Source organism: Chiloscyllium punctatum, chromosome 3, assembly GCF_047496795.1.
Source record: "Chiloscyllium punctatum isolate Juve2018m chromosome 3, sChiPun1.3, whole genome shotgun sequence".
NCBI lineage: Eukaryota > Metazoa > Chordata > Chondrichthyes > Orectolobiformes > Hemiscylliidae > Chiloscyllium > Chiloscyllium punctatum.
The window spans coordinates 142301293-142321626 of record NC_092741.1 but is presented as its reverse complement, the minus strand read 5'-3'; the positions used below and the strand labels follow the sequence as shown (position 1 = coordinate 142321626).

Sequence of the window (20334 nt, the reverse complement as noted above, 5' to 3'; positions counted from 1 at the left end):
TTGAAATACTTCTCTAGATGTGGTTACCCTGCAGCTTAATGCAGATAGAGATTGAATAGGTGACTATGAAACATGAACAAACAGGCAGGTAGTGCAGCAGTTCCTGAGTCCAACCTGTATTTAAATGTTGTTGAGAATCATGGTTCATCTGGAGAGTGTAGCCAGAGTCAAGGAGGGCACAAGAAAGAGCTGAAGAGCAATAATGACGTTATTGAATAAGGGGATAGGTAGGTGTTTCTGTGGCTGCTGATGTCAATCCTGGATGATATGCCTTGCTGGCATTTAAGCTGAGGATATCACTCAACAATTGATGAGTGCCCTATGGTGGAGGGGGATCAGCAAGCAGTTGTGGTCCATATTAGTAACAATAATATAGGCAGAAAGAGGATGTAATCCTGCAATTAGAATTTAAGGATCTTAGGAAATTAGTGCGCAGGATCTCAGTGGTGATAATATCTGGTGCATGTTGACTTCCAGAAGACATTAAATAAAGTGCCACTGAACAGACACGAGAATGAAGTTACAGTGCCTGAAATAAAGATAATAGAAACATGAATGCAAAATTGGATGAGTGATAGGAAACTAGAGAGTAGTGATTAATGGATGTTTTTGAGTTAGAGGAAGGTTTTTAGTGGAATTCCCCACAGGTTGGTGATAGGACTCTTGCTCTTCTTGATGTATGTTGATGACTTAGCTCTTGTGTACAGAACACAATTTCAAAGAAAGCAGATGATAGAAATCTTGAAAGTAATGTGATCGTCAAGGAGGACAGTGTAAGTATATAGGCAGTTTGATAGAATGAGTGATAAGTGGCAGATGAAATTCAATGCAGAGTGATTAAAATGTTTCATTTTGGTAGAAAGAGTGATGAGAGAAGATATAAGACAGAAGGTACAATTTTAAAGGGAGTGCAGAAGCAGATGTAAATGTGTGTATAAGTTCTAGAAGGTGGTTAATCAAGTTGAGAGACCAATTACTAAAGCTGGCAATGCTGTCAGCTTTATTAATAGGGGTATGGAGTACAAAAGCAGGTAGTTATACAGAGACACAGTCGACCACAACTAGGGTGGTGTGTCCAATTATAGGCACCACACTTAATAAAGACAGGACAGCATTACAATGATTCACAATATGATTCAAGGAGTGAGGAACTTAAGTTACATAACTAAATTGGAAAATGACAGTTTTCTTTGGAGAAGACTGAGAGGAGGTTTTAGTCATGAGGGGTCAGGTCTAAGTTGATCAAATGGTAACTTACAAAAGAAACAATGGCAAGACGAAAAGAAATGTCTTCATACAACAAGTGGTTGGAACCTGGAATGTACTGCTTGAGAGTGCTGGAGAAGGTTCAATTACAGCACTCAAAAGGAAATTGGATTGTTACGTGAAAAGTAAAACTGTTTGAGGCTACCAGAAAAGGTGGGGAGCGGTATTAGAGCTGGTGTGGGGACAAAAGACCAAATGTCCTCCTTTTGTATTGTATCAAATCTATGGTTCCATGGTTTGTGGTTTCCAATATCTGAAGTATTTTGCTTATGTTGATTGTGGGTTGAGGCATATTGGAATACAGAATTAGGAGAAAATACTAGAAGTACAAATTATGCCAGCAATATTGGAAATTAATAAAAATAGTTTAATCATGAGTTATTGTCATGAAAAGCGCGCAGTTCATATGTATATAATTGAGTAAAGAGAAGAAGAATTGGCAAAGCACAAAAGTGCAATCATTCTAACAATATTACAAAAATGGCAGCTCATTGATGTAATGGCATGTGAACAGAACAGCTTTAAATTTTGATCTGGGTAGCCCAGTGCATGATTCACAAAAGGTAAGTTTGTAGAGACAGCAAATATTTAAGAAAGCTAAGAAAATGTTATCAATTATTGTGAGATAATGAGCATAAAATCACAGTTCATGCTTCAGTTATACAGGTGATTGGTGAGACAACATATGAAGTATTGTGTACAGTATTGGTCTCCTTATTTAAGGAAGCATGTAAATAAATTGGAAGCAGTTCAGAGAAGGTTTACCAAACTAATATCTGGAATGGATGAGTTATTTTATAATGAAAAGTTAGTCTAGAATTGTATCCACTGGAGTACAGAAGAGTTATTGGCAGCTTGATTGAAATAATTAAGATCCTGAGGGATCGGGACACAGTAGATGTAGAAAAGATGTTCACTCTTGTGAGAGAATCTAGAACAAGAGGTGACTATTAATAATAAGGAGCCACTCATTTAAGACAGACATAAGGAGAATTTTTTTTCTCATAGAAGTTTATGAGTCTTTGGAACTCTCTTCCTCAAAAGGGTTTTTAAAAATTTTTTTTAATGCAGATATGGATAGATTCTTGATAAACAAGAGGATGAAAGGGAGACAGGATTATGGAAAGATCTGATCAGCCATAATCTTACTGAATGGTGAAGCAGGTTCAATGGCCAAATAGCCACCTTCTGCTTCTAATTCTATACTGTCATACAGTCATAGAGGTTTACAGCATAGAAACAGACCCTTTGGTCCAGCTCATCCACACTGACCAGATATTCTAACCTAATCTAGTCCCATTTGCCAGCACTTGGCTTATATTCCCCTAAACCCTTCCTATTCATATACCCATCCAGATGCCTTTTAAATGCTGTAATTGTACCAGCCTCCACCACTTTCTCTGGCAACTTATTCCATACATGCACCACCCTCTATGTGAAAACGTTGCCCCTTAGGTCCCTTTTATATCTTTCCCCTCTCACCCTAAACCTATGCCCTCAAGTTCTGGACTCCCCCACCCCAGGGAAAAAAACCTTGTCCATTTATCCTATCATGCCCCTCATGATTTTATAAACCTCTGCAAGGTCACCTCTTAGCCTCCGATGCTCCAGGAAAAACAGCCTCAGGCAATTCAGCTTCTCCCTCTAGTTCAAATCCTTCAACCCTGGCAACATCCTTGTAAATCTTTTCTGAACCCTTTCACGTTTCACAACATGCTTTCAATAGGAGGAAGGCCAGAATTGCACGCAATATTCCAAAAGTGGCCTAACCAATGTCCTGTACAGCTGCAACATGAAATTTTGTCAGACAAAATCTTGGAAATAGGAGTGCCAACCTATCTAGATTCCAGTATCTTTTGGCATAAATAATCATGGGAGAGGAATTTCCAAGATGGTTTCATAAGTTTAGGTGTACCACAATTCCCACTGTCCAAAGAGTAATCATAAGCTGTGAACATCTGAACACAGAAATATCCTATAAAGGATATTTCCTATTGGTCTACTGCATGCATGTTGGTAAAAGCTGGTGTAGATAAACATATATGATTTGGATAGCTATGAGGCAAGGAGAAAGAAGATATAGGACAGAATTTTCTCGTCCCTGGAAGTGATAAGAAAGGTGGTGAGAAGTGCAAATAATTGTGCAGTTCTGAGGAAGGGTCACTGGACTTGAAACATTAACTCTGATTTCTCTCCACAGATGCTGCCAGACCTGCTGAGCTTTTCCAGCAATTTCTGTTCTTGTTTCTGATTTATAGCATCCATAGTTCTTTCGGTTTTAAATAATTGTGTAAGTTGACACCCTGCCTGTACCTCACGATTAACTTCTGGGTTGGAAGACTCCTGGACAACTTTCTAGACCCACCGTCAATTAAGGTCCTCTAAGTGGTTAATCAACAACACCCAAAATGACCAACTCAATTAACTTTATTCCATTGTAGCACTGAAGAGTGGCAGTCTTCCTGACTGGGAAAACAAGGTGGCCTGCCCCCTAGGTTGGGGGGAATGGGGGCATGGATGGGAGTGAAGTATGGCCACTGAAAACCATCCTGTGACCTTTGCATCCAATCAACCCCCACCCTGACATCCACTCCCATGACTCCCATCCCACAATCCTCTTCAAAATAACCTTCCATGGTCCAGGTCTTCATTGCCGCTATCAGCCAGTATCCTAGTTCATTTAAGACTAAGATAAGGAGAAGTTGCCTATGCTGTGAAATACTCGGTTGATGAATATGTTCGGACTTGAGCTTTACACATTTTTGGTATTAAAGGTAGTTGAGGGATATTGACATAGCTAGAAAGCTTTGATGTACAAGTTCAACCATGATCTTAATGTTGTTGTGGTTCTGTTCACTGAGCTGGGAATTTGTGTAGCAGACGTTTTGTCCCCTGTCTAGATGACATCCTCAGTGCTTGGGAGCCTCCTGTGAAGCGCTTCTGTGATCTTTCCTCCGGCATTTATAGTGGTTTGAATCTGCCTCTTCCGGTTGTCAGTTCCAGCTGTCCGCTGCAGTGGTCGGTATATTGGGTCCAGGTCGATGTGCTTATTGATTGAATCTGTGGATGAGTGCCATGCCTCTAGGAATTCCCTGGCTGTTCTCTGTTTGGCTTGTCCTATAATAGTAGTGTTGTCCCAGTCGAATTCAAGTTGCTTGTTATCTGCGTGTGTGGCTACTAAGGATAGCTGGTCATGTCGTTTTGTGGCTCGTTGGTGTTCATGGATGCGGATCGTTAGCTGTCTTCCTGTTTGTCCTATGTAGTGTTTTGTGCAGTCCTTGCATGGGATTTTGTACACTACATTGGTTTTGCTAATGCTGGGTATTGGGTCCTTCGTTCTGGTGAGTTGTTGTCTGAGAGTGGCTGTTGGTTTGTGTGCTGTTATGAGTCCTAGTGGTCGCAGTAGTCTGGCTGTCAGTTCGGAAATGCTCTCGATGTATGGTAGTGTGGCTAGTCCTTTGGGTTGCGGCACGTCCTCGTTCCGTTGTCTTTCCCTTAGGCATCTGTTGATGAAATTGTGCGGGTATCTGTTTTTGGCGAATACATTGTATAGGTGTTCTTCTTCCTCTTTTTGCAGTTCTGGTGTACTGCAGTGTGTTGTGGCCCTTTTGAATAGTGTCTTGATGCAACTTCTTTTGTGTGTGTTGGGGTGGTTGCTTTCATAGTTTAGGACTTGGTCTGTGTGTGTGGCTTTCCTGTATACCTTTGTGGTGAATACAGGATACCCGCACAATTTCATCAACAGATGCCTAAGGGAAAGACAACGGAACGAGGACATGCCGCAACCCAAAGGACTAGCCACACTACCATACATCGAGAGCATTTCCGAACTGACAGCCAGACTACTGCAACCACTAGGACTCATAACAGCACACAAACCAACAGCCACTCTCAGACAACAACTCACCAGAACGAAGGACCCAATACCCAGCATTAGCAAAACCAATGTAGTGTACAAAATCCCATGCAAGGACTGCACAAAACACTACATAGGACAAACAGGAAGACAGCTAACGATCCGCATCCATGAACACCAACTAGCCACGAAACGACACGACCAGCTATCCTGAGTAGCCACACACGCAGATGACAAGCAACATGAATTTGACTGGGACAACACTACTATTATAGGACAAACCAAACCGAGAACAGCCAGGGAATTCCTAGAGGCATGGCATTCATCCACAGATTCAATCAATAAGCACATCGACCTGGACCCAATACACCGACCACTGCAGCAGACAGCTGGAACTGACAACCGGAAGTGGCAGATTCAAACCACCACAAATGCCGGAGGAAAGATCACAGAAGCACTTCACAGGAGGCTCCCAAGCACTGAGGATGTCACCTAGACAGGGGACGAAACGTCTGTAACACAAATTCCCAGCTCAGCGAACAGAACCACAGCAACGAGCACCCAAGCTACAAATCTTCTCACAAACTTTGAATGACCTTAATGTAGCAAACCTGATGGGCCCTATAGCCTAATCCTTATGTTCTTCGACACAGCTGTTTGAATAGCAGCAAGAAGGCTGAGAATTTATCAGGCAGGCTGTAACAGAGCTTTGACTCCTTTTTCAGGAAAGCCTTCATGTTGCATGTAAGATCTGCACAACATGGTAGCAGCTTTAAAAGCCACTTTGTCTGTTTGGTTTTAGTCTCTTCAAGATACTCTTAGAAATCTGCAGTGTCTGTTAGTTTGCCATCCACTGATATATTAAAGAGGTCACAGATGCATTATTCATCAGTGTAAATTACTTCATCATTTTTAGTAATAAAGTTGAGGGGGCAATATTTGTTATTGTTATTGAATATTTTCTTGAAAATCCAGGTACATTATATCTCCTGGTTCCAACTTATCTACCTTGTTAGTTATACACTCAAAAAATTATATTAGATTTAATTATCACCATTCCCTTTTCATGAAAGGGTACTGACCAAGCCTAATCACACTGTGATTTTCCAAGACCCTTATTACCATGCCCTTCCACATTTTCTCTGTTGCTGATACAGGCTAACTGTCCCATAGTTCCTGGTTTTCTCGCAGTATGGTAGATCCACAAAGATGCAAAGCAGCAGAGTACTAATGGTGCACCATGCATGTTACCTGAATTACATGAAATGCTTTTCTTTCTTGTTGTCTTAAATCACTAAGTTGTTCTTAATTTTATTAGACTCAGTTGACTGTGGTGAATAAACGGCAGTCTTTTTGACAATGCAAGTTGAGTTTGTGGGTTAGCAATGTGCATTATATTGGAATAAATGGTATAATTTACAAGCAATTACGCTAGAAAAATACAGGCAATGAATCTCATGAATATCCTCAGTGCTGAGGCAATCAGATTCAATGTCCACTTCACAACAATTTAGAAACCAACAGTTTGGGCTCTGGAACTGACATTGAATAAATAATTGTTCAATTATATGTAGTGCAGGTAATTTCTAGACTATGGTTACAGTGTCTAAATTGAATTACTTTCAGTGATTTGTAGAGATAAAACAAATGTTACATACCTAAGGACAGATTCAACGAAGACTCTTAAAGCTTTTATGTGAATCCAGGCAATATATGCTTCGCTAAAATTAACTTTTAGCCAACGCAGCAAAGGACCCTGGGAATTAAATTAATATACAATTGAACAATACATTTTGGTCAGCACATTTTGGTTTTGTCTGAGACAAATGCATATTTGTCATAATTTATTTGTCACAACGTATTTATATGCTAGCTTTGTCTAAGGAATTTTAGTTACTCATACTTCAATCAGCAGAGACTGAGGTCGTGAACCCTAATGCCCCATGTTGATCAGTTCACTGGACACTCATAATGATATTTTTGTGCATTTTTTTAATGATGGGTGGGGATAAGGAGAAAGGCAATGAAAGGTATCATGTCAAAAAGAAAAATTTGTAAATGCCTAAAAAACAGATTCATTCAAAGATTTAAGATTATTTCTGCATAATTTGTTCTGCTATAAAACCTGTTCTTCTAAGTATTAAAACAATTACACTATTATTGTACAAGTGTGTTCAGCAATTCACCCCAATCAATATAATTGGAATAAACAGGTATAGTTGCTTGAGAGGTGCACTATGGCTACCTGTGGACTAAGTCTCACATCCCTATCCGGAGAGGTGAAAATACCTCACTGCCAGACAATGTGTACGTGAAAAGGTTCCAGTTCTCAAGGCAGGTTGGAAATGATTTGTCTAAAAACTTGATTACTAATAACTCTAGTTAATCAGACCTTCATCCATTACTGTTCCAACAACATGTTTTATGCAATGTTGCATGAGAAAAGAATACCAGCATGATCTGCAGTCAATAAAGCCCATCTGGTTTGCAATTGTGAAAGCTGTCACCAGCTATATTTGCTGTTATTGTCACATTTATTTAACAACTTTGGGATAGCTGTAGGGGTTGGGACAGGGTGTACACTCTAATATTCTGGACAGCCTGCTATATTTAGGTTGGGAACTGGGACAGCACCAGAAGCAGCACTGGGGTCTGTGATTTCTGTCCTTGGCTGCGGAGATCTATCTTCAAAGGGTCCAGGCTGGCAGAGAGCAACATGTTAAAACTTTTAAATAAAGTGACCAATACTGTGCACAGTACTACAGACGAGGTCTCACTAACATAATTGGAGCATAACCTCCCTTTTTGTTTTATTCACTTCCCCTCACAATAAATGATAACATTTCATTAGCTTTCTGAATTACTTGCAGTGATGTCATCCCAGTCAGGGACAACGTTAATGCTGTCTGTGTGTCAGCATTCAAAATACATGTGGGCAGCAGGCAAATTTTAAGTCCTCAAATCACTCATGTAAATTCATTCAAGGAAATAACTATTCAAAGAAGCGTTGACCCTGGCAGTTGAATGAAATTGTTGAGCTGCTTCTCCAGTCATAGTCTGTTTTTTTTCTCGTACATTTGTTGCTGATGAGTTCACCTAACCTGTTCTGGGGAAAGGAGGTGGGTTGCCAGGAGCAGAGGGACTGGGGGCCAAGATCCAGGATCCAGCAGTCATTCCACCAAAGCCAGGTAGTGGAGCTGGAGTCCAAAGCAGCCATTTTTTCAAGGTCACAAAGGGGTAAAAAGACAGTTGTCGGCCTCCTGAGTTCAGGGGCTTTGAAGGGAAGAAAATTGCAAATTGAAAGGGAATTGGATAGACAGTGAAAGGAGATGGGACACGAAGGCTACAGGTAGTTTGAGGGAACAGAAGACTGCCTGATTGGGCAGATTGGATAAGAAGGCTTAAAGGGAACAGTGGGATGCTGCAATGCAGTGGAGGGAGACTAGGAGACTGCAGGATGGTTGGGTGATAGGAGGAATGCCCAGAAAGGGGGCGGATGGAAGAGAGAGAGACAGACAGAGACAACGTGTGGGGCTTGGGAAAGAGGGAGATTGCAAGGAAGGATAGAAGAACAGAGAGGGAGGTTTTAAGGGTTGTGAGAGAAAGAGAGAGCCTTCAATGGAGGGGAAGTTTTAAGGGGTGTAAGAGAAAAAGACAGAGTCTTCAGTGGGAGATTGTACTGTAGGGAAGAAGAGAAAGATGATGATTAGAATTGGTAATGGGAGGAATGGATGCTACAAAGAAACGAACAATTTCCAATCTGTCAACAAATGTACACTCTACTAATTAGGATCTAGGAAAAGTTGAAATTACTGAGGTAATTTCATTGAATAAATAATCCAGAGTCCCAGGTCATGAGGACATGGAGTTGATACCCAGCACGGCAGTTAGTAGAATTTGAATTGAAATAATAAATCTGGAATATAAAAGCTACCATTAGTAATGGTGACTATGGAACTATTATCAATTGTTGTAAAAAAAATCTATGTTCTTCTGGGGAGGAAATCTGTCATCTTTACCAGTTCTGAGTGATACATGACTTATGATCCACAACAGTGTGGACTTCCTCTGAAATGGCAAAGCAAGCCACTCAGTTCAAGGGGAATTAGTGATGGGAAACAAATGCCAGCCTTGCCAGTTACACCCATCTTAACAGAATAAAGAAATGAGCAAGACTGACAACCCGCTCTGGAGGAAGTTCAGGGCTGGATTGAAGGCTGGGAGGAACTGAATGCATGTGGCCTTGACCGCTATCCCAAATTTCTAAAGCCAGTGGAATTACCATATTTTAGCCAGATTCCTGTGCCATTTTTAACAAAGTAGTGTGTCCATCTCAACAGATAGAGAGGACTTATTGTGGCTTGAGGTTGCAGTGTAAGTAATGTTACTGTGCTAATGGAAGATTGACAAATCTCTTAAAACAATCCAAATTTAAAGTTCCTGTTTCAAAATGGCAATTACTTGCCATGAGAAAAATAAGTTTTTTAGGGTCTTATGGCACAGAAGTAGTATTCCTGTCTCTGAGCTAGAAGATCTAGGTTCAAGTTCCCATCAGTCCCAAAGGTCTGTCATAGCATGTCCAAACAGATAACTTAAAATAATTATAAATATCACTGCTCCACTGAGGTCACATTCAAGGCCTGGGAAGCTTCATGCTATTTGTATGGCACAGGGTGGAAAATCAAATGAAATTAACAGAGACTCTGACCTATAATGTTACCTTGTCAATTGTGCCTCCTCCTCTGATGTCTGGGAGGATGCGGATACAAGCTCAACAGATGTGAAACACAGCAGTAAAGGGGCTTGGCATGACTAGATGCCATCCCAAACGTTCCCCTTCCCTTTCAATGATTATTCAGGGAATAAAAAATATAGCCCTTTGATTTTTTACAGAAAATGAAACACAAATTGAAGTAAGCTTGTATATTTCTCTTACACTTGAGTTACTTATTGAAGTCATTTCATAGCTTAGTATTCCATCTGCAAATTTTACATTTCAAAATTTTGCAAAAAGTCAAGTTTGTGATTCCATTTCCAACTTGGAAAACAGAGAAATAAGTGATGAATGTTTACTTCCATTTCTTTCAAGTTGGTGAATAGAAGTCAATACTCACACACCCTAATAGGCTTATATGTGCATGAACAATTGATGTTCATTGTGTTCTTTGACCTTCTTAATGTTGCTGGCCAAATTATATCTTATTTGACATCAAAGCATGCCACTGCTGGCCTGGCCAATGCACAGCAGCACTGGAACAATTACAATTAGCAGGATTATCCAAATGCTTAGCTGTAGGAATGTGAAGTGAAAATTAGTGAATGTTATGTGGGGAAAACATCGGTGAAATAAAGTGCATTCGATGCAAAATGAAAGAAAAAACGCTTTTATTTCCCTTGTTCAATCAATGCAGTGGCGATAGTCCAATGATGCATGGTTGAATAAAGACAAAAGGGATTTTGAGCTCAAGGTGAATTACATTTGGAGACTTACAAACCATGGAACAATTATCCAATTATTTGGATGTAGTGTTTATCAGTCACTGCAAAATCATTTTCTTGGAAACTTGATGTTGCAAACAATTTGTGCAATGTACTTTCATCACATCAACAATATGTTGAAAGTTTTTTCTCTCTGATACTTGTAATAATTCACCCACTATTAGGTGTTCACAACTTGTTGCTGACCACTAGTTCCCTCTGTTGCTCATGGTAAAACAGAAGATATGTGATTTTGAAAGGCTGCAAAAGGATGTATAGATAGGTTAAATGAGTGGACATATATGTGGGCAAATGGAGTATAATGTATGAAAAGTGAAGTTCATTTTGGCAGGAAGGATAAAAATTAAGCATATTAAATAAGAACCCTGAGGTGCAGAGGGGTCTGGGTGACCTCATGCATGAATCACAAAGGTTACCATGCAGGTTCCATAATTAATTGGGAAAGCTGACAGAATGTTATCATTTATCATGAGGGGAACTGAATACAAAATTAGAGAGGTTATGCTTCAGTTGTACAGGATGCTGGTGAGACCATATCTTAAGCGATGTGCACAGTACTGGAGTTGTTATTTAAGAAATGGTGTAAATGCAAAGGAGGCAGTTCGTGGAAGGTTTACTGGATTAAGTTACTAGATCAGGGTCTCTCCTGTCCTGGCTTATTATCAACAATCCCCTTGTCTGCCTACCCCTTACATATCTGTCCCTCGCTGAGCTCTGTGTCCAACAATCTGCACACCACCACCCCAAACCACCACCTTCCCTACCCACCCCTATCTTCAGCACAAGTAGTTTTTTTCTAGTTGGTATCATTTCCGATGAAGAGGCACTGCACTCAAAACATTAACTGTTTCTCTCTCCACAGATGCTGCCAGACCTGCTGTGTTTCTCCATCAGCTTTTGTTTTCGTTCCAGATCTCCAGCATCCACAATTATTTGGTTGAATTTAATAACTTATTAATACTTGTAATGAAAATGTTATTCCACGAGGAACGAATGGACAGCCGAGTCTTGTATCTGGAGTTTGCAAGGATACACGATGGCTTGATTGAAACATGTATGATTCTGAGAAGCATTAAACTTGTAGGTGTGGAGAGGATGTTTCCTCTTATGGGAGAATTTAGAACTCAGGATTGCTGTTTTAAAAATAATGGACTGCCCATTTACCTCAGAGATTTTGCAACAAAGAAATTCTCTCAAAGACAAATGAATCTTTGGGATATTCTTCCCAAAAAAGTGGTTAGCACTGCTGCCTCACAGCGGCAGAGACCCGAGTTCGATTCCACCCTCTGTGTAGAGTTTGCATGTGTCTGCGTGGGTTTCCTCCAGGTGCTCTGGTTTCCTCCCACAATCCAAATATGTGCTCATTAGGTGGATTGGCAATGCTAAATTGCCCTTGGTATCCAGGCACGTGCAGGCTAAGTGGATTAGCCATTGGAAATGCAGAGATAAGGTACAGAGGTGGGTCTGGGTGGGATGTTCTTCAGAGGGCTGGTGTAGATTTGATTGGCCGAATGACCTGCTTCCACTCTGTACAGCTCTAAAAAGTTATTTAATAAGTTTTAATGCAAAGTGAATAGTGGAGCAGGCTCAAGTGGATGGGTCTGCTCCTACTTTGTGTGTTTGTATCTATGCATGTTTTTATTATATCATGTAACTCAGGATATACTATTATGTTGCTAACTCCACAAGGTATATAGTACCTTAATAGTATATTTACACAAATAAGGACTCTTCTGAGATCATGTCCACACCATATGTCCTTAAACATATCTACATGTCAAATATTAGGCCTTTAACAAATAGTTAGAAATCCAACTCCCTTCCTAACTATAATAAGCAGCTTAAAGCAAGTTAAATTCTTCCTCTGTTTTTAAAGATTGTTTGTAATGCCTGAAGGATAACAGACAACACACCTATATCTTATAGACCTATATATTACTACAGACATATATATTACTTGATTCCCACTGTCTTCCTAACGAAAACCCAAATTATATTTTATTATATAATTTGTTATGTCCCATCCCAACATAATTTATCTCAATTGTGTAGGTGAAAATTCTAAACAATATCTCCGTATAGGAGTCAAACAAGGAATATTTCCAAGCCACTGGAGCATTGAGGAGTTTGAGGAAGGGAACAGGAAATTGAGGCTGAAGTGGCAGCAGCAGTATTATGGAATGGCCTGGTTAAGTTTGAGAGCACTGGGAGGGATTGGCCTTTGATCTCAAAGCAATGAAGTGATTTCTGTAGCTATGGTTACAGGGAAATAATCTAGGAGTGCAGGAAATAGAATGAGTATAGCCCCAAAATCCATAAGAACCTGAGGGCAGGGGTTTAGGCCATTGCAAAGAAATGATATAATCCAGCAATATTTAAGGGTAAAATTAAAATCTCTTGATATTGATGGGCAAGAAGTCCAATAGAATCGATCTGATCACCCGTTTTATTATGCATTTTCAGTAAGTTATTTATTTCTGTCAGGGTGACTATCGGTGAGATGTTTGAGTGCTGAGTGCATTTGTATATTTCGGTAATCTTACAAGAACACAAGAAGCTGGAGTAGGAGCAAGCCATTCAGCCCCTCAAGGTTACTCCATTCAATAAAACCATGACTACTCTCAACATGGCCTCAACTCCACTTTTCTGTCTATCCCCATAACTAATGGCTGCCTTGTTAATGTAAAGTCTACCTAATTCAGCTTTACAAAATCACACAACACCAGGTTATAGATCAACAGGTTTAATTGGATGCACACTAGCTTTCAGAGCGTCGCTCCTTCATCACCTGATGAACTTTGTACTTTTTAACTTTGTACACCCCAGTCCAACACCGGCATCTCCAAATCATAATTTATCTTTGGATGTGTTCAATGAAGCAACCTCCATTGTTCTGGAGAAGAGCATTTCACAGACTGACAATCCTCTTAGTTAATTTGGATGAATGTGAGTCCTTATCCTAGACTTTGCTGCAGGGAAAACATTCTCTTCACATCCATCCTTTTAAATCATTTCAGGACTTCATGGCCCAAACCTTCCAAGCTGCAGCAATGATGAGTGGATAGCTGCTGTACTCTAAGGAATGGCTGCTGTGCTGTAAGAGATATCTACTGTGTGTTAAGGGATAGCTACAATACTCTAAGGGATAGCTGCTGTGCTCTAAGAGATATCTGCTGGGTGTTAAGGGATAGCTACTATGCTCTAAGGGATAGCTGCTGTGCTCTAACAGTTCCCCATCTGACGCTACAGCACATTTCTTCTAGAATCTTACGATCCTGGCTGTCAAAGAAATGTGCAGCACAGTATTCCTTGTCAAACTTCATCTGAGTGGAGTAGAGACAGAGGAAGGCTGAACACACCCACATCTTAGTTTACATGTATGGTAAGTTTATAAGTCCAGTTTTGAGAATGTGAGTGAATGGCTGACAGGGTGAGTAGGTGAGGTGGGTAGATAGGTAGGCATGTGAGAAGGGTTGGTTGAGTATGCACAATGGATTGGTTTTTGTGAGGCGTTACATGGGTGAGGTAGAGTCAGAGTGGCCAGTGAGTAGTTGGGTCACATCAGTGGGTTGGGAATTAGTTGTGTCAAGTCCAAGGTAGTTTAATTGGGGCAAGGAGACAGAGTTGGTTCAGGATGGATACTCAGATTGGAATGGGGGTTAGTCGGATTGAGATGGAATTAGTAGATAGTGATGTGGTTGTCAGGTTAAGGAGCAGGCTGATCTGAGATAGGCGATCAGAGGCAGGATAGGTGCATGGATGGTGTGAATATGTATAGTCAACTGATTTGGGGTAGTTGGATTAAGGAACATAATCAAGTTGTATCAGTGGGTAGTCAGGTTAGGAGATGATCTGGAATCAGAGCAATGATGTAGAGGTCAGTTATAGAGTTACCCAGGTGTTACACTACAATCAACCTGTTTAACATTTCCTAGGTAACTATTCAGGTAAGTACCACAGAACTATCCACTGTATCCAACTCTAAATCAGAGTCAGAGGCCATTCATGCAGGGTCCAAGGTAGCAGGAAACTGCCTGTCGGAAGTTTAAACTTCCCAGTTTAAACCTAATTTACACTTAGGTCTGGGCATCTGAATTTCACAGGGTCCCAATGCACATATTTAGTTGTACATTCACTGTCTAACATTCTGGGAACAGGATGATTTAACCCTACATATTTCGATAAGATCAGCTCTTATTCTTCTAACTATGAGTGGCTGGAGGACCAACCTGCTCAACCTTTCCTCATACGATCTCCTGCAAGAAGTTCAGTGGGAAGTCACTGGAATCTTCAAAGAAATGGCAATTATGACAGAAAATGTCTGCTTACAGCAGGAGATTCGGAGCACCCCAGCAGAATTTTCTGCTAACATTTTCTATCCAATGTTATCACCAGAAATACATTTAATCGTGAAACTGAGATCCCCATTGGATAGTGTAAAACATTTGCTTGTTTAATATCTGTTACAGTCTGTTATAACTATATTCATTGATAATCTACCTCTGTATAAGTCTGATACTCGTTTAAAACATAAGTTTTAGATTGCAAGATCCAAATTGTGACCCTTAATAACATTAAAATTATTATGGAACAAGAAATGTTATTTTACAAAAATAATACAGATCCTGTTGCTTTTGGTTAGAATTTGGTAACATTGTTTTAAAATTAGCATGTTTCACAAATTGTAATGTACCACTGTATGAGTTGTTTTCTACAGCTCATATTTTAATGAATAGCAATGCAGTAAAACTACTAAAGGTGCACCATAAAGAAGTGACATTTGCTGTTCATCTAGTTCAAGTTCTGAATATCTGATTTTTCTGACAGGATGACAGTACTCACATATTGTTGTTTCTTGTCTGCACTTAGTCTTGTCATTTCTTCCTTCTCAGCATGCAACTCCTCTTCACTGTAGTTAAATTCACGTACTATAAATCTTGCAGAGAACAATTTGTTAAAAAAAATTCTGTTGCGAGTAGTATTTGAATTCATGTAATAATTCAATTGTGAAAGGAACTGGGAATAGATTTGTATCTCAATCACTTAGTCTGTAATTGACAGTGTGGATTGCCCACCTACTAAATAATCAGTTAAATTTCCATTGAAATGCTGGGGGTGAAATTCAAGCAGATGATATAAAGCAGTGGTTCTCATTGGGATCTGTGGAGTCTTTCCAGGTGGAGCTGTGAAATAATGTGAAATTGTTTACTGAACAAACCAGCTACACAGACAAGTTAGGTTCTCAACCTTATTTCGCCGCCTGGTAATCATCAGGACTACCTGCCATTGCTTAAGATCCTGAGCATTTTGGATAAAAGTCCTTACAGTGCAATACGACATAAGATAATAGTGTCTGCAGCCTCTTGCACTGGCGCACTGTCACTTGGGTAGGTGCACAAAGCTGTAGTCTCAGACCACCCTTCATCTGGTCTCCTGGTGTTCTGTAGGTCCACTGAATAAGTCAAATTCTGTTTTTAATTAGTTGGGATGTTTATCTATCTTTTGGGAGAACCACATTCTGCAATCCCATCCTCTTTTCACTGACAAAATAAATGTTATCCTTTACGTAGAATGATTTAGAAGTATTGTTTTGAAGCATCATATAGGGTAGGCTGACTTTGAAGTAAGAAGCAGGCACTTTTATCTCACTGATATCTGTCAGCAAATATCCATTCTCTTAAAATATTATTAAAACTTTACACTGCAGCTTGTTCAGATTGTGGGATGATATAGTATTGTAGCATGCATGGTATTCATGACTACTTATGGATTTGAAAAGGAGTTGCTCAACCATAAGTAGCTTGGGAAACATGAACATAAATGATGATAAACCCTGTCATTGAATTGCCACCTGCAGGTAGTACAGATAAAATTCTACCGCTGAGTCTTTTTAAAGATGGTGGCTGTAACTCTGCTTGCCCCTTCATCATAAATGTCCTTCAATATCTGTTTCTGAGAATGTTTGACCTACAGAACTCATTCATGAAAGCTTCCACCTTCAAGAGTTGTGATGGACATGCATAATGATATGAACTCTGCCAAAGGAATCCCTTTAGTAAGTCTATTTGACATATTCAGAGGAAATTTCCCAGATAAGTGGTTTAGTAAAAGACAGGATAGCAAATTCACTCTAGTGGGTGAAAGTTCTGGTTGCCTGATGTTGCCACCTCTTCAATATTTGTTGAGACAGCTTCTTGCGTATGAAGAGTTCTTGCTTGCCAGAGACAGGAATTCAATCAACTGAATTAAAGAGCTTTTGATGGCACTAATTGTAATAGCACAATAATTATTCCAGCATTACTCCATGATGTGAGGAGAAACATCTTCACAGAGGGTGGTAGGAATCTGAAACTCACTGCCTGTAAGGCTGGTAGGGGCAGAAACCTTCATAACAATCTAAATAATTCTTAAATGTTATGAAAATGTAGGTTTACCTTTAAGAAAGTTAAAAGCAGCAGAACTACTGGACCCAGCACCAAGTGTACTCAAAAATGGTGACAATGCAACACTGGGTTGAACCACTCAATTAGTTTGTTGCTTGGAGACAAAAATAAATTCAAATTCAGCCAATCAGTTTAAATTATACCCAAAACATATCAAACTCCAATCAAGCTTGAATTGAGTATATTGACAATCTTAAAAGCCGATGACACAATCCAATGCTCTGGAGTATAAGGCCAGGGAAAATTGAACAGTTGAGAAGAGATCTGCCACATCCTAGCATGTAAGAGACTGCTTGAAAAAAAACTCTCTTAAAAGTCCCTTTTCGATCAGTAACCTATGATGCAGAAATTCCTAACAAGGAGAAAAGAAGACACAGGAAGATCTGAAGACAAGACCCTACTGCTGCCTGCTCCTCAGAGGCTGCCTGACCTGCATGCTTTTCCAGCACCACTTTTTCCAGCATCTGCAGTCCTTGTTTTTACCTTACTGCTGCCTAGTGTTGAGATAAAAAGTGTTGTTTTGTAAATTTTAATTGGGAGTTTTATCAGACTGGTATGATAGAAGGGAAGCTAAAAGATAGGTTAGAGGAAGAAATTATAAATAATGGTTAGTTAATTACTCTCTGTTCATACTTTAATAAATAAAGTTGTTAATTTTTAAGTTAATAGTTCTTGGCCACTCAATTTTTACAGATTACTACGCGGGATAAATATTTTCTGTGTTACTGATTTTAAATTAAGCAGGAGGGTTTACCCAGTATCGTAACAAGATGTACACTTGCACCGCCTATTCTAGTGCTGGAAATGGGATTAGAGTAGATAAATTGTTGTTTCTGACCGACTTTTTTCTGTGTTTTCGATCTTTATTACCCTCTGACTCTAATGCACAGACCTCTTTTCTGTATCTATTCCCAACAAGTAAAAGTTGGTAGATGCACAGCGGAAGATGAAGGCTGCATTGCAAATTAAACATTTAAATGTTTCTGGCAGAAAGAGTATCTTCTTAATTTACAGGTGTGCCATTTCCTAGAATTTAATATGGAATTCTAGGAAATGGAACTTCATAAGGACATAGAAAATTTGTGGTTTGGGTAGATTGATGGTCAAACCATTCTTGTTGTGAAAAGGTATCTCTCACATCAGATCTGCCACATTTGCAAATCACTTTAAATATGTGCCCCCTCCTTCTCGATCCTTTTACAAACAGGAACAGTTTCTCCCTATCTATGCTATCCAAACCTTTCGTGATTTTGAAAGCTCCTATCAAATCACTTCTTAGTCTTTTCTCTCTGAAGATAATTGTCCCAATTTCTCCAATTTAACCTCATAAATGAAGTTTCTCATTCCTGAAACCATTTTAATAAATCTCTCCAAATGTGTTCACATCCTGCAGTGTGGCGCCCAGAGCAGAATACAATATCCCAGCTGGGGTCTAGACGGGGTTTGTATAAGTTCAGCAGAACTTGCCTGCTCGTATACACAATGACCCTATTAATTAAGGCCTGGACTCTGCATGCTTTGTGTGCTGCTTTCGTCACCTGCATTCTCATCTTCAATGATCTGTGTCTGTATAACCCCAGATCTCTCCGCTCCTGCACCACCTTAACTACTTTCCCCTCTATTTTATATTGTTTGTCCACAATTTTTCTACCTAAATCAGCTTACACTTCTCAGCATTGAGTTTTATCTCCCACTTATCCACATACTCCACCAACTTGTCAATATCCTCCTGAAGTTCTATGCTGTCCTCTTAACATTTTACAATTCTTCCAAGTTTTGCATCATCCACAACTTTGAAATTGTTCCCTGTATTCAATTTCTGAATGTGTTTATTTCTGAATATGAAAATAAATTGTTGCACTTTTTTCAGCATGCGCACCACCAGTTCCCAGAGCACACACTGTACTAACTGATAAGGCATTGGAGGTAAAAAAAAACTTACTGAATGAACTGAGTGGCTTATAAAGTGAAAATCAATCTCTTTGTATTTTCCGTCACAAATTTATGATTCAATCATTTATTCCGATGTAAAACACGAAAGGAAGATGACTCAAATTATGATTGATAGAAACATTTAAAGTGCTTTCGAACTTACTTGTTTTCTCTGGCTCTGATTTTGAATTCATCCACAGTTTTCTTAAAGAGAGTTACTGTAAAGAGGGCTCCCTCTGTATCTTCTATGATCATTCTGTGCATCAAAAAGTTTTGTGAATTTACTTTACAGAAACTTCCAGTTCATGGTTTCAAATAGATTATTCAAAAGAGCACATGCAGAAGTGGAAGTTTACACATGCTGAGAGAAAATCCAATACCACTTACAATTTACATTTTACCCTGCCACCCCCATCGTTCTTGAGTTGTTAATGGTGAAGAATATTGTTTAATTGTGCAATATGTCCATTTGCAAGCTTTGGCTTTGTATTTATTTTCAGGAAATTCATTGCTATATTTGACCAGAGTCTAGTTTCAGTGAAAGAAGATGCATGTTCGTTCACAAAGGATACTTGAATTAACATCACATTAAATAGCTTAGGCAAATCCATCTTCCTCATCTGTATCAACAACAGTAAACTCCAAAAAAACAAGAGTATTTTGTTATTGCCACTCAGTTTTTCAGCCTCTGATGATTTTGAAATTTTTACTTTCCATTCCTTTTTCCATCTCAGAGTGGTAAAATTTGGAAAGTCAGGCAGTAAACGTTAGTACACTAAATGCCAGGCGTTTTATGGCAGAAATCTGCATCATTCTCTCTTGGCACTATTATGAGTTAAACTTGAGCAGTTTTCCATAAAAATAACTTTAAAGCAAAGTATGCACTAACAAGTCTAATTAATGGCAGATCTCTACAGATGCCCTGCTACAGCAAAATCTATGGGAAACATGGAATATTACTTTTAGACAATGACCTTTCTGTATGGGTGGGAATTTCCCAGACTGGTGTGGTGACAGCATTGGAGAGAAAGATGGGAAAATACAGAGAATGAAACAAGAATCAGAATCTCAACATGGAGAAAAGTGTTTGCAATTTTCTCCTGAAGCCTGAAATACTATTTCAGAATCTCACCTTTGAGCTGTGACTGCTTTGTTTCTAGTTACTTGTATCACATTAAAGCCTCAACTCATTTATATGCCGCTTCTAATTCTCCTTTCATTCCTTGAGAAACTAGATGGTGCAAATTCCTGACCTGTAACCCAAAGTAGGCGGCACGGTGGCACAGTGGTCAGCACTGTTGCCTCACAGCGCCAGAGACCCGGGTTCATTTCCCGCCT

General features: G+C 39.5%; 1 protein-coding gene across 3 annotated transcripts in view; it reads right to left on the bottom strand.

The window, feature by feature from the left end:
- The window catches only part of LOC140465872 (V-type proton ATPase subunit C 1-A-like), a 74093-nt gene that overhangs the window by 12165 nt on the left and 41594 nt on the right, over window positions 1-20334 (bottom strand). For all 3 annotated transcript variants that reach the window (XM_072561757.1, XM_072561747.1, XM_072561766.1), the window contains 3 exons: window positions 19160-19252; window positions 15464-15557; window positions 6781-6878 (listed from right to left, as the gene is read on the bottom strand). In XM_072561757.1, coding sequence (XP_072417858.1) covers window positions 6781-6878; window positions 15464-15557; window positions 19160-19252 — 285 coding nt within the window. The remainder of the gene's footprint in view (window positions 1-6780; window positions 6879-15463; window positions 15558-19159; window positions 19253-20334) is intronic.